The 24,897-nt window shown below is 51.7% G+C and overlaps 1 protein-coding gene across 3 annotated transcripts; it reads right to left on the bottom strand.

The window, feature by feature from the left end:
* Positions 1-611: 611 nt before the first annotated feature.
* MERTK (MER proto-oncogene, tyrosine kinase) lies at positions 612-24,666 on the bottom strand. 3 transcript variants are annotated; one of them, XM_040554117.1, is made up of 19 exons: positions 24,128-24,666; positions 20,102-20,483; positions 19,507-19,607; positions 19,114-19,287; positions 16,825-16,911; positions 15,826-15,941; positions 12,269-12,452; positions 11,806-11,957; positions 8,296-8,446; positions 7,919-8,072; positions 6,440-6,525; positions 6,002-6,097; positions 5,595-5,675; positions 4,868-4,960; positions 4,620-4,738; positions 3,745-3,854; positions 3,248-3,407; positions 2,719-2,855; positions 612-1,166 (listed from the first exon to the last, which is right to left on the bottom strand). In XM_040554117.1, the coding sequence occupies exons 1-19, from the start codon at positions 24,597-24,599 to the stop codon at positions 677-679; spliced, it is 3,345 nt and encodes a 1,114-aa protein (XP_040410051.1). In that variant the 5' UTR covers positions 24,600-24,666; the 3' UTR covers positions 612-676. The 3 variants fall into 3 exon arrangements, with proteins under 3 accessions (XP_040410051.1, XP_040410049.1, XP_040410052.1); XM_040554115.1 differs by having other exon boundaries at positions 8,296-8,449; positions 24,128-24,665; XM_040554118.1 differs by having other exon boundaries at positions 8,296-8,449; positions 20,040-20,483; positions 24,128-24,663.
* Between the last annotated feature and the right edge of the window lie 231 nt (positions 24,667-24,897).

Below are 24,897 nucleotides of genomic sequence, written 5' to 3'. Positions count from 1 at the left end.
CCCATGCTATGGGAAGAGAAGAAATCCCCCCCCAAACAGAGGAGGGCATCGCAGGGCCACTCCATCCCTCCTGGGCCTCCACATTACAGCCTCTCATCTCCCCGTCCTCATGGAGGAGTGATGGTTTTCTCAGTGCTCAGAGGGGCAGGATGCTCGGTGGCTGGCACAGGTGGCAGGGCCACCCCTGCAGCCTGCCACTGGCCCCACAGGGATGCACCAGGGACAAAACAAAACCTGTGGTCTGCAAGAGGGAATTTTGAAGCACCTGGTGCACCTGTTTGGGGTCCACTTTGCAATGTTCAACGGGGATGTCCCGCAGCATGAAAGCCCCCCAGAGGGCTGTATGTCAGCCCTGACCACCCACAGGGCTGCCTGTTGAAAAAGCCATGGAAATGCTGAGAAAGGTTAAAAAGAAAAAAGAAGAAAAGAAAAGGAAAGAAAAAGCCACCCGAGGCCAGCTGCAAGGCTGCATCACCTTTTTGGTGCTAGCGCAGCCTCTCAATACAGAAAAAATAGTTATGGCATTTAATTACCAAATAAGCACAAACCCCTGTGACTTCAGCCCAAGAAGGGCCGGGCTCCCCCGTGAAAATAACGCAAGAAGAAATAAGACTGTTTATTAAAATATAATCTCTCTGTCCTTCTTTCTGAGCTCTGCTTTGTGCAGGTTTCCCGTTCACAGCAGCACTGCGGAGTCCTCAGAGCTATCGGCGCACCGCGGCTCAGGCACGAGGGAGCTGCCGGCTGGCAAGGTGCTGGCCTGGGTCCACGCCGAGCCCTCGCGGGCCGCCCCGTGGGGCAGTAGTGGGACGTACGCATCCTCCGTGGGGCTGACCAGCTGCTCCTCACCGGCGCCCTCGAGGACGTACCTCGACCCCCATCGTTCGCTGTCGTGGACATCCACGGCCACGAGGGCTGCCTCCATTTGGGAGCAGCAGGGCTTGGCAATGTCCCCGGGGTCCAAGTCAGAGTCTGCCTGGGGGAACCCCGAATCCTGGGTGGAGTCCGGGCTGTCCTCCGGCAGGCTGGTGTTGATGTAGATGACGTCCCTGGGCCCCTGGAGGGCGGGCAGGTTTTCCAGCAGCTTCTCCAGGTGGACTTTCAGCTGCGAGAACGTTGGCCGGTCAGCGGGGTCAGCTCTCCAGCATGTAGACATGATTTCATACCTAGAAATGGGCAGAGGGATGCAGCTATTGCAGAGGATGCAACCACTTGGCTATGGGATGTACGTGGGCTAATTCTCCCCGACAGCTGGAAACTGAGTAAGTGCTGAGCCACTTTGCACTAAAACAAAGCAAAAGCAGCTCCCCCACTTAGTGCGGCTGCCCGACGTAGGGCCGTATCAGCCCAAGCAGCTGCTACCAGCTGCTGAAGTCCCTCTCACTGCCTGACACACAGAGGCACAGCCCTGTGATCAGCCCAGTGCCACGGGGAACCGTGGTTTGTTGTGGGCCATGGGAGGCACGAAATGCACCAAGCAGGACGCAGCTTGAGCCTCTGACAAGTGCACTCCATACGGGGCTGCGGGCTTGTGGCTGCTGCCTCAAAGTGGGGTGGGGGGGAGGGGGGGGTTAGGGCTCGCTGTGCAGCTCCTTGCAGCTTTGCTAGCTTACAGTTTTGTTTTTGCAGCTCTTAGCCATGGGGGGTTCAAACGTTACAGCTGAAAATCTTGGGGACCAAAGGCCACGCGGGCAGCTTCAGACAAGAACCCTCACCTTGCTGCTCAGGAATAACAGGTTTTGAGGTTTCCAATGGCCGTGTTTTCCCTCCCCAGATTCATACGTTTTAGGCACTGTAAGGCCCCCAACTTCAGGGCATTTTGTGGGGCACAGAACAGCATCCCCTAGGCAAGACCTTCCAGTCAAAACATACTATCTTAAAAAAAAGAATAGTAACAATAAAAAGTCTGATTCCTTCCTTCACCACAAACTGCAGAGGGCACTGCTGCCATCTCTGCAGGAGCTGGCGAGGTGACCTCTGACACTTCCCACCCACCCCATGCAAACAGCCCAGCTCATCAGTCTTCTGTGTGAGGCCCACGAACCCACTGCCTTCTTTTGGGGTATTTGTTAGGATTTGCCCTGGAGTTAAGATGGTTTTCCATTCCTGGGTCATACTCTGCTCTGCTCTGGGACCTGGCTCTTATTAGACATGTCAAAAGTCAGGAGATTAGGAAAATATCAAAGGTTCTGAGCTTTTTGTTTATGTCATACTTTCATTTAAAATTTGACCCACACCATTATTCTGGCCAGCTGTCTTCTAAGAGGAAACCTGTGTGTGTGTTCTTGCACACTCCCCGCCTGTCAATCCTACAAGGAAGGAAAGGTTAAATCCTCATCATTTCGACTTAAATTCAGTCTTTAATAACTTGTGTTTCTGGGGACTGTCAGAGAATCGAGGGGGTGAGCTGGGAGGTGATTCCTGGCAACAAAAAGCAGGTCTTCTGCAGGTGGGAACCCAGGCAGACAGAGCAGTCTCCAGTTGTGCTGTCAGATACGGCTTTGTGGGCTCTCAGCCAAATTCAGGGCTGAGCCACAAATGCACAAGTAATTGTTATGCCTTTAAAGAAAAGACGTCAGCAACCGAGAACCACAGAGAACAAGGAGCAACACCCCACAGAAACAAAATCAGCCAAGGATGAGCAGTGCACAGGTAGTTTGCAGCTAGACAGGGCAAACAGGCCATGCTGCAGCCCTGAAACAGCAGCGTAATACTCACAGCTCATCTAAGCAGTCCTCGGGCTTTTTCAGCCGCTGTCCGTGGAAGAGATACTCATAGATCTCGTGGTTCTGGACTCCTGGGTACGGAGTCATCCCTCGGGTCGCTATCTCCCACATGGTAACGCCAAATGCCCACTGAGAGAACAAAGGGAAAGCATGCTAAAAGGACATTTCCAGGAGGAATGAATGAGTCTTTTCATGGGGAAAGGTCACTTCCTAGCATCCACTGGACTCTCGCACAATGCTAATGGTTGTATCTCCAGTCCTGCCTTCCCCAAAATTGGAAATAATAAGCAATGCCATAGAACAGGCGAGTGGCCCACTCAATAAACTTATTCCAGGATGCTGGGCAGGCAATGAAAGGTCAGCACAGCTTGTTACTGACAGCCTCACGCTCCCCTGGCTTTTGCACTTGCAAGGTACAAGAACAACCACAACAAAGTGCCACAAGCATGGAAGACTCAACCCACGGATCAGTCTCCAGCTCTTGACTCCTGCTTTCTGGCTGCCCAGCCGTGTGTACCTACCACGTCACTCTTGGTGGTGTAGACGCGGTCTGCCAGAGACTCTATTGCAATCCACTTCACTGGCATTTTTGCTATTCGGCCCTGACGGTAGTAATCGCCGCTGTAAATCTTCTTTGACAAGCCAAAGTCTGCCACGCACACCGTCATGTCGTCCCGTAGCCTGCCAGGTGGAAACAGGGTCAGAAAGGCCTGGAGAGGCACAGTTTGCATTACTGACAGACACTGATGCACATGCCTCCTGCAGGCTGGCCCTTGAAACACATTGTATGCGACTGCCTCTCGCTTCTACAGCTCAAAAAAAGACAAGAAAGAAAAGTTTGATGCACCAAATTCTGAACTAGAAACCTGAGATTGATCTCCTTGCCTGTGCCTCTCAAAACCGAGGGAGGTTTTACTTAAGGAAACCCAAGCTGCATGCTCATTTGTAGCGCTACAAAGCCACAGGGCTTCCACTGATATTCACCCTGCCAGGCCAAAACAGAAGAAAGCAAACTCACATGCAGTTCCGAGCTGCCAAATCCCTGTGGAGAAACTGCCGACTGCTCAGGTACTCCATCCCCAGGGCGATATCCACCATGAACTTCAGCAGCATCTGCAGGGGCACGAACTGGGAAGGGAGGATGCGGGTTAGATGGCCCGAGTGCTTTGGGAAGCATGTATGGTCTGACCTGAAATAACTCCACTGGCCATAAGAGCCCATCCTGGCAAACCACGTATCTCTGTGGTTTGCTGTAGCAGTGTAGTTTACCCTTCACACCTCTGCTTCCTCCTTTCACATCTCTTGAATGCAGCCTGCAACTATATACTGTTTCCTTGTTGCTTATCCCACTAGCTGCCTCAATGTCATGTATTTTTGACTAGAAAGCAGTTCTGCAGAAAAGGACCCTGGGGTCCTGGTGTGGAGCAAGCTGACCACGACTCAGCCATGAACCTTTGCGCTGATGAAGGCCAACCTCATAGCTAGCTGCATTAGCCAGAGTGCAGCCAGCAGGTCAGGAGAAGATACTCTTCCCCTTTATTTGGCACTGGTGAAGCCACATCTGGATACCGTGTCCCAGTTGGGGCTCCTCAGTATGAGAAAGATACTGACATGTTGGAGCAAGTCCAGAGGAGACATCTAAGGTGGGGCTGGATAAGATGGTGGACAAGGAGAAGCTGGGATAGTTGGGCTTGTTCAGCCTGGAGAGGGAAGGCAAAAATCCCACAGGCTTTTGTGGAGCCATATCCCACCACCACACCTGACATGCAGGAAGCATGACTACAACCAAGTCCTCTCGATGTTCTCCAAAAGCTAAGGCAGATTTTGCCTCTTGTTCCCAAGTCACCCCTAGCTCCTGCAGGCACAGGGCCCTCTGCTCCCTACACTCATTACCTGTGGGGCCATCTCCAGCCGGGAGCGAAGCAGGAAGCTGTGCAGGTCGCCGTATTTCATGAACGGGAGAATCACCATGGGCTTGGGGACCTGCAGGGAGCTCAGCTCGATGCACACGCCTGGAAAACACAGACAGTTTGCACAGCCCCACGGGCAAAGGCACCACAGTGCCCTGCAGACATGTGGGACCTGAGCTTCCCAGTCCCGCTCCCCAGCCCAGCCGGAGGGCGGGCAGTGGCAGCCCATACCTAGCAGCTTGATGACATTGGGATGGTCAAAGTCCTTCATGCACGCTGCTTCACTGAGGAACTCTTCGATCTCTCTTTGGGAAAAGTTATCCACTGGGAAGCAGAGAAAAAAGAGGAAGCATAAAACCCTGGGAGCTTTAACACTTTAATCACTGCTGCCACAACCCTTCACAGCACAGTGCCTGTGGGGGTGAGGGCGAAGGGACCGACGGTATGACAGAGACAGGCTGGGGAGACCTCACATCAGAGGCTCACATCAGCATCGGGTTATTCAGCACATGCAAGCAGGGAACAGCCCTGTGCCATTTGTGCAGTAGCACCAGGCCCAGGGTGGACGGAGACTGCAGCATGAGAGCATGAGGAAAGGTTAGATTTGTTTGGGGATCCCAAAAAGCCAGGGATCTCTTATCTGGATGGAGACAAGTACTGTCACCTCCCAGTTCTTCAAGGCAAACTTGGAAGTAAGATGAGCGTCCCTTCCCAGCAAGGCTTTGGGTGGAAATCAGCAGAGATCACAGCCTTGGTCACTGTTTGGAAAAGGGTCTGAGACAACCCACACCCTGTTCCCCACATCTCACCATGCTTTCCCTTCTGCTGCCCAGCTTCCACCCAACAGACCACCTGCCCCAGTTCAGTCTCTTTCCATCTGGCACCAGGAGCTGTGGTTAGAGCGCCAGCACCCGCTTGGATGAACAACACCAAGGTCTGCAAGGTTGGGGCAACTTACTCTTCATGGTCTTGACAGCCACCTTCTGCGGGGTGCCTTCGGGCTGGCTGAGACGTCCCTCCATCACCGACCCGAACTCCCCTGCACCGCCAGAAAGAAGCAAGCACTTTATCCACATCCTGAAGCTCCACCAGCTGGGACATCCCTATCTCCTCAAAAATTGGAAATGCTCTAAGATAGAGACTTTGTCCCCGAAAGGCAGAGGGGGGAGACTTGCTTCTCATCAGTGGCAGAACAAGGACAAGAATGCAGGGGTCCAAATTCCCAGCCCGACGCGTGGTCATCTTGACCCACCATCTCCTCCACTTCCCCTGGGGCCAGGCGATGGCATGAGCAGCAGCGGCAGCCCCTGCCCCATCAGTCCGGGTATGTGTCCATCCCCAGCCCCCAGCAGCACCATTGCTCACCTTCTCCCAGGACCTTCCCCAGGCTGAGAGCATTTCTGTCAATGACGACGTCCTGCAGCTTCTGCTGGAGCTCGTTGCTGACACCCAGGCTGCCCACTGTGAGAGAGAGGAACAGGAGCTCAGGTCATCTCCCACACACACCTCAGCCGTGAGCTAACCATTTACAACACCACGGTGTTGCATGGTACAAACAGAGGGACATGGCCAAGGGCCAGGATTTTGTAGCTTGGTACCAAAGGAGCTTCCCCCGACACCCGTGGGCCATCCAGCTAGAGACGGAGCATCAACGTTTCACAGAGCACCAGGTGAGAGTGCCCAGCTTGGCAGACACATGAAAAAACAGAATAATCAAGCCCCTAGCTGGATGCACACATTCACTGCTGGCTTGCCCTGCTGTTGCCCCTCATCTCCTCGCAGAGGGATAAAGAGAATGCTCACATGTTAGTTCAACAGCTCTCCGACAGTAGGACTTCTTCGCCGTGTAACTCACCACCAGCTCTGAGTCACTTCTGCTGAAGGCATTCCTGGCGGGACAGAAAGAGAGTGTGCTAGGCCACTAGCTGGTTTTCCTCTGTTCAAGGAATTACAGCTGCAGGTATGGGCGACCACAGAGCTACCCATAATATCAGCAGCAAAGGAGGAAATGTACATTTGCTCTAATCTTTTTCATTTCCCTCTCACTGGATCAGTGCCATTGCCTACAACATCCGATCAAAACAGCCACTTGATAAACAAGGCTGATCTACAAAGGACTGAGTCACAGAGGTATTTGGGGGAGGAAATGGGATACTCATTTCCTAGTCAGACAGCAGTCTGGGCTGGTAGGAGTATGGTGCCCAGACCCACTGCATCCTAAAGCAATCCCTTCTCTTGTGTGATACGTGTCAATGCTCCAGCTCTGCATTAGCACGTGGCCACCACGACCCTTTAGCCAAAAAGAAACCATGGGAGCTGTACACCACAGCCCTGAAATGATGGTAGGCATGTTGTTGGGAGGTGCCATGCAACCTCTCTGGAGCAGGGCCATGCAGAAATTCAGCTCTGGGAAACGAGAACACAAAAGGCTCCACGGAGCTAGCACTGCAAGGACAGAGAGGTTCCCATAATGTTACACCAGTTAGAAAAAAGATTCTTACACACAGCCATTTTCCAGACTGGGATTGGAGTGATGCTGTGGGAGACCAAAGTAGATGTGGTTCCCTAAGCAGCTCAACAAACTCCCTTGCTGAAATGATGCTCTTCCAAAGGAGCTAATTTTCTCATATTTCTGTTTGGCAGCAGACATCCAAATGATAGCGATTGTAAGAAAAGCTGCTAACACCACAATTATTTAATGCAAATAATACGACAGGGCAATTAAATGCCACTTAGAAAGTCACAAGGGTGGGTGAGTAGCACTGGCTTATTGTTGTAGATAACAGTCCTTTGTCCACATTACTAAAAACGTCACTTAGTGCAGTCCAGCAGCAGGCTCTCTGCTCGGGGACGCTGGTGTTGCATTTAGCCTTTGGACCAAGATAAGTTTAGTGTGTGATGAGGCAGGAGGGTTTTCTCCAGGTCACAGGACACAGGATATTATACAACTCTGTTCTCTTACCACTGTGTCAAAATGCCAAGGCCAACCCCTATACCAAGCTGCACAAGTTCACTTCCCTTTAAAAATAGGAATAGCAAGCGAAAGGTGAACTGCTGGACTGAGGAAGGGAGGGGAAGTACTGTTGCTGCAGTAAAAATACACTTGGTCCCTCACCTCTGGCATAAAACGTGCTACTTGGGGGAACAACGCCAGTGCTGGAAGCAGAAGCCTTCTGGATCCAGTGGGGGCTGCTGGCAAAGCTCCCCTGCTGGGCCCTGCCCTGTGTGCCTGTGACCAGCCCAGCTCGGAGCACCACCACCACTGCCCTCCCTTCGGCTTACCCGTATTTGGTCTCCATGCATCTTTTCTGAATGACCACGGACAAGCAGAGGATCAGCCCGACAGCAATCGTCCCGCAGATGAAGCCCAGGGCTATGATAAAGGAGTCTGCATTCCCAGAGGCTGGAGTCGAAGAGGGAGCTGAGGTTATTAACCCTAAGGAAATATCCCATTAACAGAGCTGGTGAAGGAGTCAGACTGCAGAGGTCATTTCCGAAGGCCCAGTAAAACCCCAGGGGTTACACAGAAGAGGAGGGTGCAAGGACTGGAGTGGCACATGGGGAGCAAGGCTCTCCTGGCTACCAAAGCATGCCCAAGGCTCTCATGCCATCTTCTACCCACACCCAGGCCACACATGCAGAGACAGGCGTTCCCTTACCGCTGTCGGGGATGAAGACCTCCACCGGGCTGCTGAAGGGCCCCACTCCCCCCTTGGTGACGGCAGCCACACGCACGGAGCACGTGGCGTTGGTGGCCACCACGGGCAGGAGGGCCACGCTGCTGCTCTGCTGGGCTTCAGAGGAGATGTTCTGCCGGAGGAGAGAGAAGACAAGCCTGGGCTGGGGCAGACGGCAGCCCGTCCCCACCAGCTGGGCATGGCAGGAGTGAAACCCAGCGATTTACTGAGAATTGTCCTCTTGTTAAAGTCCTGCATTGCTTTGCTTCTAAAAGCCCAGAGGAAATGGAGCAGAAACAGCAAGTTATTTATGGAGAATAATAGCCCTGAAAGGACCGGATGAGATCTGGAAAGGAGCTGTGCGGTGTTTCCCGCCTCAGCCTTGTGCCTCTGTTGCTCTTTGCTTGTCAACAGCAGCGGGACCAGCAGCTCAAGCCAGAAAAAGGCACGAAAGCCATCTTGCAAGGGAGGAGGAAAGGCATTTTACGCTCTGGGGTCTGAAACACCTCTCTCCCAGAGTCTTCTCCCTTCGACATGTTGTCAACTCAGTTCCCTGCTTCTAAATGCCAACCTGCATTCCTACAGCACAAGGAACAACATCTTCCCCCGTGCCCGTCGTGCAGCACGGGGGGTCTGACACAGGAGGGGACAGTGTGGGCTCTGTGCTGGTCAGTGCCGAGAGCCTCCACGCTGGCAGAGCTTCAGTGTTTGCCAGCGGCAGTGACACAACGCCGCCACTCCTTCGCACGCACCTCTCCGCTGGCTCCTGGCTTTGGCATTAAAGCACCCTGCTGCAGAGAGTAGCTCTTAGGGCAGGTATTTTCTGACTGTGGGTTTGCACCAAGCTAATAGGATTTCCAGCTCTAACAGCATCTTTCCTTGCCTGGTAACATCACAGAAGTTGGTGTGTTTCGTGACACGGGCCTTCTTCCTTGATGAAAACCCAAGCGATCCCCTTCCCTGCAAATTCCCTGTTGTTTCCCAATCTTGTGACTCAGCCAAGCGGCTGAGAAAGTGCCTGTTTCTGCTCCTCGTGAACCGCCAGCTGCCAAACAACTGCCCTGTGATGTACAAAACATCTGGCGGGCTGCTGTGCACCGCAGAGCCTGGCTCCGAGCTGCTGCCCAACCTCACATTGTCTGGCAGAAACAGCAGCAGAGGTGGGCAAGGAGGAGGAAATCAGAACTGCCCAGGGGGAATCAATTCCTGTTCTCAGTCATAAAGAAGCCACGGAAATGGATATGAAACGTGCACAAGCACTAGGCAGAGCTCCACAGGCTCTAGCAGAAGGCGCTGCCCTGAGGAACACGCAAGGTCAGACCAGGACTGGACTGATGCACGCTCCCACACTCCTCTTTTCCAACCACTTGCTTTAACAGCATCCTTCGGTGGAAATCCACACAAGATCATTTCCCTGCCACCAGCCCAAAAAGGCACAGGGATCCCTTAATATCTCAGGCAGCTCTGCTGTGTCATATGAGGACAGCATCGAGCAGATATCAAACAGACTGTGGAGAACATGAGCGCATTTTCAATGCAGACAGCAATTCTGTCAGGACAGAACTGCCAAATTTAATGATTTTTATGAGTCTTGTGGTAGTTGAGGAATTTCTTCACGTCCCAGCTCCTGGAAGCGTGGTTCAAACAAGAATTGCTGGTTTAAGAATAAAATAAGAGCTTTTTGAAGTTTTTAATACCGTTTTTAAACTGGTTGTGGAGCAAAAGAGGCCTGCAGGTGGCCCTGCTGACACAGAAATACAGAATCCCACTGCATTTATTGTGCCAGGATTTTTTAATGATCATTATTCTGGGGGAAGTCTGACCTGAGAAGGGCAGGTATTATTGCTTTGCTTGTGTACAAAAAAAGTACAGGAGGACAAAAGAAGTAGGGAGTATCTGGCATTTAGTATCTAGCCTGTCCAGGGTGGAAAGGCAGGGGATTTATTTCTGGAAAATAAGAGCTTTGCCATTTGACAGCAAGCACATTGCTCTTGTACTTCAGTTTGTTTGTCCATTGGCTCCAGCAGACAGACCACAGCAGCTCGGGAGCCAACCCAGAGGTGCTCTGGAGAGAGGATGTGGGGCCACCACCATTCCCATGCCTCTTAATTCTGCAACAGCCCTTATAAAAATAAGTGCTGGCCCCTGCTTTTGGCTGTCTGCATCCAGATGTTTGTACAGGCATTTTTGCCTTCCAGAAAACCTATAAGCTGATGAAACAAATCAGCAACGAGCACAACTGCACCCTTTGGTCTGCAAAGCCAAGGTCATCTAGAAAATACCTCCCTTGCAGAGCTACCTCCCTTCTGAACTTACTTCACACCAGAGGGGATTTTCAAGCCTCCTGAAAGCCAGCATGAATGAGAACACTGATTAACCAGGGACCTAAGCAGAAATTTCACTGTCTAAGCATTTGAATTGGAAATTTTATCTATATAAAAAAAAAAAAAGGCTCCCAGGGCTTAAAGGGCAAGTCTTGTTTTTTACTTACTGCTTGAGAGACGACAAATGTGTCAGCATTTTTTTTCCATGCCAGTCACAAGACCATAATATTGTTTCCCTGACTTCATTCGGTCTGGATCTATACATGCTCTTTTTCAGAAACATAAAAGGAGAACAGAAAATGCAGCATCTTACAAAAAAAGAGCGTGAGTCACTCTTTCCACACAGGCTTTAGGTCTTCAGTGCCTCTCTGTGCTTTCAGCCTGGGACAGAGGGAGACCAAACCACAGTGCAGAGGCGATGGCTGGATACTTCCATGCAATTATCCAGAGGCTCCCCAGCCACAAGCAGAGCCTGGACGGGATGCTGTCTCCCATCTCCAGTGCTGCTTTGCCCAAAAGATTTGCTGCTAAGCAAAACCCTTTGCTGCTAAGATGTCCCAAAGCCTGGGAAAGGCAAGCAAGGCTGTGCCAAGTAACTTCACACACTTATGGACAGGCCCCCTGCCCCAAAATGTTCCTCAAGCTAAAAAACTCAGTGCCTTTTTGCACTGAGTTTGCAGAAGAGTTAATGCATGGAATAAATCCCATCTGAGTAAGGAATGACTCAAAATTCAGGGAGCAAATTCTCCCAAACACCTTACGATTGACTCCATTGCTGAAAGCACCAAGAGACGCTGCCAACTCCCCTACTGCCACTCCAAAGATCATACCAAAGGTTTTTGTCACCAGGAGCATCTCCCTTCTATTTTAAAGCAGATTCTGACTGGCACCAAGGAGCCAAGGTGGACAAGCCCCATCTCCTTTAGGCAGACCTGCTTCTTCCCAATATTAAAGACATGGGACATCACCATGAGTTACACACCCCATTAGCATGCACCAGAGAGACCACTTGTATATAAGAAGCACAGGTGGAAGTGCAAGACAACAGACAAATGGGCTCAGAAGGAACATACAGAAGCACCAAGAGCAAATGAGACAACCTTGCTTGATGCCTGCTGGGATTTTTTCTGTGCTTCAAATCTTCTTCTCTATTGCCCTGGTGACTTACCAACCCCTTGGAGTCCTGCCAGCTGTGCCAGATGCGATAGCCCTGCAGTTCCCCATGTATCCTCTCCAGGGGTGGCTTCACCCATCGGATCTCCAGGAGTGAGCTGGATTCATTGAATGACACTGTGACGTTCAGTGGCGGGGTTGTAGGAGCTGCAGAAATCAAAGAGAAAGCAAGTGAGAGGGCCAGGTGGATGTGTGCAGCCCCCAGGGACATAGGAGGCAGACTGAAAATAAGCTCAACTAGGCAGCATGCAGTATTTCCAATAGCTTTTAGTATTTCCAGCAGGTGATTGATCATCCATGGGTAAACTTCCTTTCTCCAGTCAAGAGAGTCAGGATGCCCCAACCCGTAAGCAACCATCCACTCTGAACCAGCACCTCCTCCAGATGGTCCTGCACAAAGCACAGTAGCATGCCTTAGGCAGGGAAACCCTTCTCAGTGCTAGCGACTCATTTCCTACCTCCTTCCGTGGTACTGGCAGTTATCCAGGGGCTAAATGCCGACCAGCCAACTTCATTCTTGCAGGAAACACTAATGTTATAGTCTGCCATGGGCCACAGCTGCTGGATGTGATACACGTGGGGAGGCACCGAGGTGTTGAAGAGCAGAAGTGAGACATTGCTTCGTGGAACAGCTTCCTTGACCTTAATTGAAAAATCAGTCCAGAAACAAGGATTAGTCAGCAACAACCTGCAGGGTGAGACACACAGCAGGATTTTACATCTGTAAACAGGATCTAGAGCCCTGCTTCTCTCTCTCTCTCTCTCTCTCTCTCTCTCTTCCATCAAAACAACACCAAGGCCTCATTCTTGGATGCTGTCTCATCTCCACCGAGTGGAAAGCTGACAGCAGGCCATTCACAGAACCCAGGACTAGGTCTGAAACGCATGTGGGAAAGAAAGAGCTGCAGAAGGGCCATGGCAGAGATGTGTGAAGCTGTAGAGAGGGGAGGAAGGGATGATTTGCTACTTCTTGTGACTGGAAGCAAAAGGAGCACCCAATAAAATTACCAGGCAGCAAATCTCAAACAAACAAAAGAAAGTCCTTTTTCATGCAGCACATCATTATAGCACAGAACTTATTGTCATCAGATGTTGTGGGAGCCAAGAGTATAAACTGCCTCAGAGGAGCATTAGACAAATTGATGAGGCACCGGGCTGCCAAGGGTATTAAGGATGAAGGTCTAGATGCAATATGTGGCTGAGGAAGGCTCTAAAGGCTCTCTCCCTTTCGGGACCTCACTTTATTAGCACAGACTTCCCTCTCATGAAACCCTCTAGAAGAACTAATTGCAGACCTCATTAAACTCCATCATTACATGTAACAGAGTGGATGAACTCAACGCATTAAAAACAAGTCATGATTTTTAAATGAAGGGGAACTGTTTTTCACAATGTATCAGGGCTGAAGAAACTCCCTGAGGGGCTGGCACGAGTGCCATGTCGCTGCCCACAGGGCCCATGCAGCTCTCTGGAAAGCGTCTCGTTTTGTGCCGGGACTTGCGTGCAGTGCAGCCGGCAGTGCCGCAGACCATAACGGGGCTGATCCGACCCCGGACGTGAGGCTGGGACACCAAGCTCTGGCTCCAAGGAGGCGTGAGAGCCACCCGCTTGCTCAGCGCCACCTCTTCTGTTTTACTTTCTACACGCATCAGCAAAGTTCTGGGAACACAGCAAGCACCACGACAACAGCTTGGGCTGGGACAGTGGACAAAAAGAGGAAAGAGCAGGAACAACACGAGCGAGGCTAGCTCAGAAGACAACCCAAGGCAGGATGTGTTTCAGCATGAACCAGGAATGGAAAGCTGTACACTCCTTCCAGAAGTCTCCATGCGTACTTTGGGGGTGGCAAGAGACCTGCCTTTGTGCTTGAGGAACAACACCAGGTAGCTCAGTGTGTGCAAGACGGTCTCAGCATCGACAGTGGATGCATTTTCCAGCAAAAATGAAACAGCTTCAGCTTCATAAAGCTCAGAAGGCTCCCAAGCTGTCACTAAATTGATTTGATGGAGGTGAGCTGCCATCAGACAAACGTGCAAGCAGCTGCTGAGAACACCCCTGAGACTGGCTGTTCTTCTGAGCACCAAACCCAGATCCACTATCTCAATCCTATACCTGTCTTCTGGAGAGAATCTGCCAGACTAAAGCATTTTTAAAAAAACATGCTTCTTACAAACTTAACTTGAACTTGCCGGGTGTGATACCAACAGCTTCCATTTTAAGCACCAGCATGCTCAAAAATGAGTTACGTGGTCAGCGGGCCACACCACTCAACCTAGGGGATTATCAAAGGGGACAGGAGCAAAAAGGCTTAGTCACAACTGTGTTTTTGCCAGATATCATGTCTTGTTTTCCAATTTGAAAGGCTATTTCCTAATGACAGACCATGAACATTAAGTCATAGGAAATTCCTTGGCTCTCCACCCCGCTTCCTGAGCTCCATTAGGAACACAGCAGTGGACACGGTGCTAATATTAGCTCAAGTACCTTTCCCCTCTGTAACTCCTTTCACTTTTACCTGCCTTCAAACATCCTCTCTCTCCTGGGAGGTCAGAGAAGATGTCACACAGAAATGGGAGAGATGGCTGAGAGGAAACAGTCTGTCCTCCAGCTCTTTCCACCACAGAGCCTTTCGCCCAGGCATGGGCGCTAGCAGAGCTCTGACTTGCAGGAGGGTATCAGGTGGTTACAGGAGGGCATCAGCCCAGCTTGGAGCTGGAGCTCCGCTGTCACCACTGCCACCCAGACTTCAGGGCGTTTTCTCTTCCTACCAGTAAGAGTTCACATGATATATTTAAACCACACAACTTTTTGTCCTGAAAGGGATAAGACCTTCGAGGTAAGAACCTAGGGTTTGCTCTGACATGGAAGTTAATGAATACAGAGGGTTTGTAAATGCCAAAATTTTGGCTGTCACAATATGCTGAATTCACTCTTTGTAGGGTCTCTCCTAGCAGTGACCACTCCTCATCCCAGAGCAGACTGTATGTTATCTGAACCAGAGTACAGAGTAGCCATTATAAAAAGCACATCCACAAGAAAGCAAGCAATGGGCTTGGACCGTGAAACCCAGCAATGTCAAAGAGAGGGAGCAGGCAGAAATTGTTCGCAGGGTTTCATGAAAGCTATGAAGATGGCTTTCTCTGACTTGTCCAGGAGTCAGACAGCCCTTCAGCTCCTTCCCAGGACTCACAAGGCGTCAGGAGTGGAGAGCTGAGAGAAGCTTCCATCTCCAAGACCCAGCATGAAGGCCACCTGTGGGGGAAGCATTGATCAGGAGGTAAAAGCAGGGACAAGTATGTGCTAGCAGCAATTCAAGATGCGCTAATTCTCCCAAAGAGCTATTTAGAGCAGCTCTGGGCATCTCTCCGTGAAGAGACATGACAACCTGTCTGTCTTGACTGAGAGATATAAAAACTCAATTTAGAGGTTCCCGTTTCCCTCTTCAATCATCTTTTCTATGTATTTCAAGTGAGATGAACTTCTGCCCTAATGACTCACAACTTGAGGACCAGTATTTGCATCCTGTTCCCTTTGCCCACCCAAACAGCTGTTTGGGTGGTGGCACCCAGCACAGTACCTTCCTCCTTCGGCTTCTCTGCAGGACCCCTTTCACCGACCTTTCTCCCTTCTTCCGCAGCGGGCAGAGCAAAGCTGCACTTTGTGAGCAGCCCACACCAGGTCCGCAGCTGGTCTGCAGCAGCTCCTGTAAAGCCTCCTGTCCCCCGCAGCAGTGCTCCAGCTGCCCCAGATCCCAACACCTGGGGACTCTGCTCGCTCCTCAGCTCTGACTTCTTGACTTCATGCAACCACAAACTCCCTGGCTTCCCGGACCGCAGGGCACCGGTGAGACAACATGACAGCTTCCCCTTTCAAGCCCACTGTAAAAGTCCTGCTCAATTTGCCCAAACTGATGCCCTGGTCAAATCTGTGTGGTTCATGCCAAACAACACTGATTTCCAACTGCCTTTGGGCATCTGCATGAGGAGGGTTGCGGAGGCAAGGGCCACACACTTACCCGGACACTGCAGCTGCTCAAGGCAGAGAATGCATCGAAGCCCGGCACCCAGGAGATCACAATACCGTGGGCCATTCTATTTAGGACATGAACGCTGGTGGGTGCAGATGGCATTCCTGCAAGGAAAAGCCGAGTCCAGTCAGCTCTTATACCTGCCCACCCTTGAGCTGGAGAACTACGGGATGTTCAGCCTACCCTGGTTAGTAGGGGCATACAGTGCTGGGGGGGTTAGGCAAGCATTGGAAGGCACACGGCCGCAGGAAGGCTTGTGTGAAAGCATGACAACCCGCACGCCTGGTACAAGCCCTGTAGGTTCATGCCCTTGCACAGACATGGCATGTCAGGCTTCCCCAGGCAGCTCCTGGGGCTCAGTTCAACTGTGCAAGAAATCCAGGAACTGCCCTGGGCACCCCTACAGCTGCAGCCATATCCTGAACCAGTGTACCATGGATATTTTAGACCACTGGGCAGGGAAGCAGAAGTCATTTGCAGGACTGTTTTGACCATATTCTATATTTGTGTGCTGAAAGAGCACCCTGGGTTGCTTAGAGGCAATGACATATTTTGGGGAACACCTTCCTTGCACTGCTGGAGTGGGTCCCATCAAGAATGTCGAGAATTTCCATCATTTCCTATGGAAAATTGTGAGCACCGCCCAGGTTGTGAAGGAAGGAAAAGAGTGATACAGCCCTCCCGAAACCTACCCTGGGTTTGACAGTTCTGCTTTCAAATGTGCTTTTTGGTGCTTCCTCCCATGGCTGCGATACTGGGACTAGGCTTAGTCCAAATGACGAAGCAGCACTGGATGACCGTGCTACTACGTGCATCCTGCTTGATTTTAAATATAGTTTTCAAAGAGGGAAAAATAAATATGGGAAACCTAACAATACCACCTTCAGTTTCTGTAGAATGACTGCTAGGAAGGGTGGAGATCAGGACAGCTCCTGCTTGTAGAGATCTGTACTCAACAGGTAAAGCTAGAGCCATGTTCCCACTTACCTTTCACATTGACCTGCCCTGGGTTCGAAGCGGTCAGCCCTTTACTGTTGTGAGCCTCACAACTGAACAGTGCTGTTTCATTGAGACCTGCAGGGGAAAAAACGAGAACCTGTTGACTGCACCTTCACAAAATGCCCAAATCACACCAATTCTCCACCTGCTGCTCACAGAAGACCATTGCAGCTTCCTCTGTCTTACTGTTGCTTGCTTTTTTTTTTTTTTTTTCCCCGCACCACAGAAGACCTCTTCTTTCCCATCTCTCTTTCTCAACACTCCCTACCATGGCCCTTCGGCGCTGGCAGCTGGCTGGCCAAGGGTGACCCGCACTGGTGCAGCTTACCCACCTTCCTCACCGCAAGTGTGTGCATGCAGTCAGTGCGAGCTGTGCACACAGGACAGGACTGTACGTTTTGACGGCACCGTTGCACAACCTCCTGAGTAAGCACTTGTTTTGTGTTCAAAAAGGGAAAGGCAGAAAGCAGAAGAGCCCACCACCACAGTTTGAATCAGATGACCTATTGCTTTTCAAAGATTGCTCAAATCTCCCAGCTGGTAGTGGAAAAAGACCACTTTTGGGGGCCACTGGAAATACCCAAATGCAGACTGCTGCTGGTTTCCCCTGGGCTGTTAGCACAGCCTGTGAGAGATGACCCCAGCAAGCAACAGTGGCTCTGGATTTTTGTCTCATGCAAAGGATGTTACTGCAGGCAAAGGGCTGTCCCTCGCAGGCAGGTGGTGGCACAGGTGCCAGGGAGCACATCGCCTGCTGCCTTCCCAAAGAGAGGTTCAAGTTGTGCACAGCATTCCCAGCAGTTTTAATTCAGCTTGGCAGCCTGCAGAGATCTACTTTAAAGTGCACAGTAGAGTTATCTGCCTCGGCAGCTCATTCACCTGAGTGTACAGCAGTTTGTTGGGAGGTCAGCTGCAAAGAGGGGAGAGTGTGGCTGTCCCTGGATGGAAATGGAGTCAGGGAACGGTGTACCAGCCTGTTCCACTGTATTAACATGTCCTGCTGATGTCTGGGTAATGTCCAAGCCTTGCTTTTACAGCCTTCTCCTCTCCAGTGGAAGGAAAACAAACTTCTGTAGTTGTACAACTCAAATAAACCCAACTAACCCAGGCCCGCAGAGTAATCAAGGAGCTTTGGACACCAAATCTAGTAGCGCCAGGACACAATCCTGTACCAAAAGCCTGGTAATTGATATTTTAAAACCATCCTTACCAGGGAGGAATTTAGTGAAATGCCTTTCCACCACTGCAGCATGAGGGGCTCACTGCAGTGCCCTGGACTTGTCAAGCATCTACTCACACCTGAAGCAGTCCCCTTCTGTGTGAGGGCTTCTGGACATGGAGGGAATTGTCCAAATAACCCAATCCAGCATGTGCCAACCAGATGCAAGAACATTCAACAGGAATGAGTCACTTCTTCCAGCTTTCACTGCTTTTTAAAGCATGCCTTTGGATGCCAAGACGAGTCAGTTATAGTCTAGTGGCCTCCTGCGTGTGAGCAAATCAAGAAGCCCTTCCTCTCTTTTGCCTCTGCAGCAAAACCACTCTGGGTTTTATGTTACATGGAGGACTTTACTCCCTATGCTCCACCAGGTTGGCAGGGAGATGTGATGCAAGGGCAAACTTCAGGTCTTCCAGAGACATTAAAAGGGGATGACCAGTAAAACAGCCTGTGCAAGCAGCAGTGTGCTGGTTGATGTGGCCACAGGCTACAAGAAAAATCTGCTTCTTGCTTTGGAAAGAGAATTTGAGTGCCCTGCCTCTTCCAAGGAAAAAAGTCTCCGGCAGCAGCCAGAAGGGGTGGCATGAGAGCATGCTCCTTGTGAACTGCAGGGCTCTAAACGAAATTCAAGGATGTAGGTCCCCAAAGAGATGCCTAAGAGCCAAGCTGTGCGGGCAACAAAGCTACCCAGCACCCACAGAAATGCTCTCCGAGGTCACTACACGTACTTTTTACCACACGCTTCCCTGCCACTACTCTGACTGACAAATTGTGCATCTGCTCCCCCTGGAACAGGTCCCCTCGTGTGCCATCACAGCCCCACAACACTGACTCAGTGCTCGGTGACACATGATTGCAGCCTTCCAGCCCAGCATCAGCAACGTGCAGTGCCAAACAAAAACGAGGCAGGGTGGCAGTGCATGGGAACACCTCCCCTGCCTACCAGGAGCTGTGAGGCCAAGGTCATGGGCTGCACGAGACGTGCTTCTGCCATTCCCTCCCTCGCAGCCACACACAGGCGTCCCAGCTTGCCATGGCAAGGACGCTGCTGGGCTCACCTGGCACCATCAGGACTGATGGGGAGATGTGGGGCTTCTCGTTGACCTGAACATTGTTCCGGAACCAGTAGATCTCCACAGGCTCTGGTGGGCCCACAGCTTGGCATGTGAGGTTGAAGGGACTGTTCTTGGTGACATTCAGCTTCTCAGGCTGCTGAATGAAGTGAGGGAGCCCTGCACAGACACGAGCAGAGACACAAGAAATTCAGCAAGCTCAGCAGCACAGCTCCAACAACAACCCCACACTGTCCCACCAGGGGCTGCCCCTTCCCTTCCAGGACTCCCTGTTTCTGGCGGGCAGATGGCAGCTCTCAGCTCCCGGGAGCTGCCTCTCAGCCAGGGCTCAGGGCTCTCACACCTCCAGCACTTCTGGCCCGTCTGCCTCCAGCTCACCTTCCAGCTGCACCAAGATGGGGTCTGACACAATCTCCATGCCAGAGACGTTGAGCTTGCAGACGTAGGAGCCATTATCTGAGCGCTGAGCAGCACGGATGCTACAAGAGACAAGGGAGAGGTTTTGAGGGCTCTGGCGGGCAGACCTGCCTTGCACACCGCTTCCACTGAGGACACAGAGGGGCTAGATGTGGGTTTAAATCAATACCAACTACCCCACAGAAGACAGAGGGGGATTAAATCAGTACCAACTACCCCACAGCACACACTTAACACATGCTGGGTTTGCAAAGCCTGGCTTTGGGGGCTAAGGAAAGCCAGAATGAAGATTAACTCTGCTGCTGGCTGCTCTGTTGGCACAGCCTTTAATACAGATGGGTTTTCATGGGCAGGATGGGCAGACCTCTCCCAGCAAGGTGTCACAGTCTGCACTGGGTACTCAGTGACACCAAACTTCAGCCCTCCCACACCCAAACACCGCCACCCGTTCCCAGTTCCAGTCCCAAGCCCCTGACAGCTGTGGGGCACCCTACCTCTTCTCAAGAGCCACGCTGACATCCCTCCTCCCCATCTGCAGGAGGATGACTCCGGTTACCTGAAGGTGGAGGTCATGGCCACCTCATCCTCGTCGGAGATCTCGAAGTGGCTGGTGGCAATGCGGTCCAGTATGTACAGTTCCCTCCCATCCTTCCACAAGGAAATGCCAGGGGCATCTGGCCGGAGCAGCAACTGAGGTACTCTGATGGAGCAATTAAATGTGACATCCTTGTGCTCATTAATCACGATGTGTCCCACCGTGGGGTTAAATTTAATCTGTCCCAGAGAGCTGGCTGAAGGCTCCTCCCAGGCCTGTATTGTGCCCTGGTGAGGCCGGTGACTAACGGCGAGGCTTCGCTTGGGGCGGTGGGACTCTGCCAATGGGTCTGCCGCCGAGAGTGACGGATACGGCCTTTGGCCTCCATTTCCACCAGCATCATCTACAAGAGACCTCAGTTTTGTTACCACCAGCCAGTAACCCTCCTAAAAATGCCCCCCACCTCCAAAACCCTGCAAAGAGTTCCTGCTTTCATTAATAATTAAAGGTAGTTCATTTACAAATGCTCCAAATATTCACCATCTCCAAGAGAGCTCTTCTAGAAGCTCCAGGGAGGAAACGGAGCTGGGGACTGTTCCAAGACTGAACACATACAAGCAGCACCTCCAAAAACACCTTTAAGCAAACCAGAGAGACCCAAGCTAAAGGAACTGCTGGGCTCCTTCTCTTTTAACAGGGGAGAAGCAGGAGCCGTTTGTGCTGAATTGCACCCTCGGGACTGGAACATAAAAGGAACCATGGGCAGGAGGAATCTGGGACTCAGATTCAAAAAACCCCCTTCAGGGGCCTCATCTCAGGCATTTCCAGCTGGGAAAGAGTCCCCACAGGGGATTTGTTTGATTTTAGGCTCTCTGTTCCCTTCCCAGCACAGGGTGAGCTCGGCCGCAAGGGGACAGAGCCTGGCGGACCGGGTGACATGCGGGGTAAATGCAGTGCTCTGGGCAATCTTGCTGCGACCACCCTGTGCATCCACGTCTGCCCCGGACCAGGGAGGCTTCTGTGAGTCAGTCACGAATGCCACTGCTGAGAACTGCCCTCGCTGAGCTGCTTTGGTACGGAAAATAACTGCAGGCCAACAACGACATGCCTTCAGATGGTGTGTAGGAGCTGGCTGCTGTTTAGCGTTGTTCTCCTGCAGACAACCGTCTTCCAGACATTTTTCCCAAGAGAAGGCTATTTACCAGATCTTTCTGTGGGCTTCTCCTCCCCACCTACAAATCACTTAACACACAAAGTCCTTGAACTGCGTTCTCCTCCTCCCTCCTCATGCAACCCACACCAGCCACAACCAAGAGCAGCCCCATGTAAAGTAATTCCCCCAAAACAAAAATGTGTATTTTCAAGAGAGAAGATCTAGAGAATATACCACAAGCAGGTGCTTTTACAACACTCCTGAGCTGCTTTGGGATTTTGCAGGCATTCAGAAATCCCAAGCGGACTGGTAAATCTTCCTTGCTGCTTTTAGCAAGGAAGGGCATTGTGCCAGACAGGAATTCCATCTCAATTAATTTGCCTCTTCAAAAAAAAAAAACCCTCACAATCTAAAAAATAACATTGCAGGTATTAAGTATAATCTTTTTATTTAACCTGAGTTCAGCTGAGTTTGTTTTGAGGCAGGTCTCAGTCCTGAAACATCAGACAACTCCAGGTTTTTAAAGATACGTCATTACTATCGTGAGTAATGGAGCATGAGCCCAGTGTACTTTACTCAGAGCCAAGAAACACAACCTAATTTTGGGGCTGGATATATTCCTTCGCTAAATTGCTCACTATTTTTAACCCTCAAGAAATAGTACTTCTAGCTAGAAACTTGAGAAGAGTTTTAAAGTTTGCCTGGTTGTAAAGGGAAAGAGAAAGCCTCTCCCTGGTTAACACACAAAACAATGGGTTTCCCTTTCAGGAAAAAAAAAAAAAAAGACCCTAAGCTTTCCAAACTTGTTTCCTAATCTCCACCATCGCAACACAAACAAAGTCCATGTGACTGCAGCTAAACGCAGCCTACCGCGATTTACTCGCAACATCCAGGTGACTGGCTTTGCAAGGGCCAGATAGCCCCACAAACATTTTCCAAGAGCAAACAAACAAGTGAGCGACCCAGAAAACCCTCCCCGTCTCCTGGCAGAGGTTAGCCAGGCCAGAGGCATTTGCTTCCTGACATGATCCAAGCGAGCAGAATTTCAGATTGCTGAATGAAGGGAAAGCAGGCGCCGAATTGAACCGGCAGCATTCGCACTGCGTCTCAGGGCTTTTCTGTGCTCCCCAGGGCCAGTTTCTGGCCATCACCAGCTCTCCCCACACAGCTTCACATTAAGGACAAACTTCAAAAAGCAGAGGGGATCTTAGCCTCAATTTCGGTACTGATTAAGTGGAAAGAGGTATTTGCTGGCCCAGGAATTAAATACTTTCCACTTTGACTCATGCTGGCAACAGGAATTCATCAAACCAAGGGCTCCCTTTTGAGCACCCCCCCATCCCCAGCTGTTTGGGGTGTGGATATCTTTGCAGTGTCCTCCAAGGGATTTGCCCTGCCTGACAGGTCACCTCTCACCCATGTCCAGAGCGATTTGCTCAGGCTGGCCCTAAAAGCCAGAGTCCAGGAGCTGGAGGCAGGCATGCGTGGGTGCCCACCATGCTGGAGCAACTCCATCACTTACCACAGCATGGCCCGAGGGAAAAGCTGGCATGGAAAAAAATCCACTTGCAAGCATGATGCTGCTCGCTTGACATACCTGGATTGGAAGCAAAACTAAGTGCTAGCAACACCACAGTACACTGCGCAGCCCAAACCCTAGCACCAGAATAACCAAGCCTGATGACCAAGCAGGTGTTAGGGGAATAACAACGCTCAGCATCCAGGCAGCAGGTCCCACGTGCCTTCTCTGTTACTAGCCAGGAGAAGGGCGTTTTAACAAGAAAGTCTGTCTGTTATTAAATGCAAGATACTTTATTACAGAAGAAAACAATAAACAGGGAGTCTCACACCCCACGAGTGAATCAATAAGTTGCCCTTCTGTGGTCCCAGTACGGAACGTATTAGAAAACGCGCAGGTCTGCCAAAAAACATTGTACATCTGTAGCCCTGGATTTCCCATTACTGGAAATAGTTCACCTGATGACAACAGCTTTCTGTTCAGGCACTTGTTGAAGTGAATCGTCACATTCAGACAGTGCGGGAGCCTGACCCGAGGAGGGGTGAAGAGTGTCTGCCTGCAGGGTCTCCTACCTCCAACCCACCCACTGAGGCTGTCAGGAGTGAATTTCCCCTGGGGACACACCTGACTGCCAGAGATTCTGGGGCTCACACACCTTTTGTATTCATACAGCCCAGGATTTCTGGTTAAACCCAAAAGCAGCAGTGAGTTCGCTGCACTGCAGACGCCTGCAGCTCCAGCCAAGACTGTTAACTCTCCCCTGCCCAAAGCACACTCTGGCATTACTGCTGCTCCTGCCAGCAACCACATCTTCACACCGATCCACGACCATCCAGCAATCCTCAGGGTGGGCTACAGACCCCCAACAGCTCCAGCTGCAGCAAAGCGTGGGGCAGCCCTGCTGATGGCTGCTTTGCTTTTAAGCCCCCAAATTTAAGCCACCAAAATTACCTCTGGTTGTTTGCCTTGCTTTTTCCAGGTAACCAAGCACAAGCAGCAGCAAAGCACTGCAAAGAGCGCGCAGGTGCCATGAACCATGATGCTTCAGAGTGATTTTTGGCAGTATCACCCCGCAACCAGCCCACGGCCACCGGGACAGACCCCAGCCCCACCGAGGTACCGCAGCACCCACCGCTAGCCAGGGCCCAGCACACCGGGGGGCAAACCCGGTTCTCTCTCCACATGCATCCCCCAGAAAGAGCCGGGTGCTCGCTGCCCCCCCGCAGAGGGTCGGACAGTGCTGTGCTCGCAGCGACACCCCCGCCGGGTCGCCCGAAGCCCCCCGTCCCCATACCCAGCGCCGGGGGGTGCAGCCGCAGCCCCGCAGCCCCTCCACCGCGCACGGTCCCCCCTGCCCTCGGCACCCCGGACTCACCGGCCCCGCAGCGCAGCGCCCAGAGCAGCGCCCAGAGCAGCGCCCGGCGCCCGGCACCCATCCCGGCACGGCCACCCGCACCGTGCTGCGCCCTGCCCGGCACGGCACGGCTCGGCACGGCACGGCACGCCTCCCGCGTCGGCATGAGGCGGGGACAGCAGCGGGACGGCGCGTCCCGAAGTGGGACGCAGGCCTCGGCTTTCAGACGTAGGGGTTGGTTTTGGGGTGGTCCTGCGTGGAGCCAGGAGTGGGACTCGGTGATCCCTGTGGGTCTAAGATGCTGAGCGCAATCATTGCTGCTCACAACATGATTTTGTCCTCCCGTTGTCCACGGAGGGACAACTCCTCTGTGCCTGGGGACTGGTTGTGTCTGCAGGAAGGTATTAGGGCTGCGCAGGCATGTTCTGAGGAGCAGCTCTTTTCTTCCCACCCTCCTCATCCTGCAGAGCCCCACACCAGCAGACCGGGACATCGCTACAGGGGGAAAAGGCACGGACCTGGGCTGCAGGGAGGGAAGAGCACAGGGTGGTGAGCGCAGTGCAGTGGCTGCTATCCGTTCTTTATTTTCTTGAACCAGAGCAGCAGGGCAAGAGGGGACAGAGAATGAAAGGGAAAAAAAAAGAGAGAGAAAACAGAAAAAAAAAGCCAAATGAAACCGATGTGTGACACAAACCATTTAGCGATTTAGTGTAAGGAGCAAAGCAGAACATGACTCCTGATAGCACTGGAAGGAAATGAGGAGTTTCTGTGTATTCAGAAGAGCCTCCTGT

This window comes from Cygnus olor, chromosome 3 (assembly GCF_009769625.2).
Source record: "Cygnus olor isolate bCygOlo1 chromosome 3, bCygOlo1.pri.v2, whole genome shotgun sequence".
NCBI classification, from domain to species: domain Eukaryota; kingdom Metazoa; phylum Chordata; class Aves; order Anseriformes; family Anatidae; genus Cygnus; species Cygnus olor.
Note: the sequence above shows the minus strand (reverse complement) of the source record. Positions and strands in the feature narration are given on the sequence as shown.

Coding starts and splice junctions, on each gene's coding strand:
- MERTK (XM_040554115.1), bottom strand. CDS start 24,599: ATGTCCCGGTCTGCTGGTGTGGGGCTCTGCAGGATGAGGAGGGTGGGA. Junction 16,912..19,113: donor ATCAGTCCTGATGGTGCCAG/GTGAGCCCAGCA, acceptor TTTCCCCTGCAG/GTCTCAATGAAACAGCACTG. Junction 8,450..11,805: donor GGCAGGACTCCAAGGGGTTG/GTAAGTCACCAG, acceptor TCTCTCCTCCGG/CAGAACATCTCCTCTGAAGC.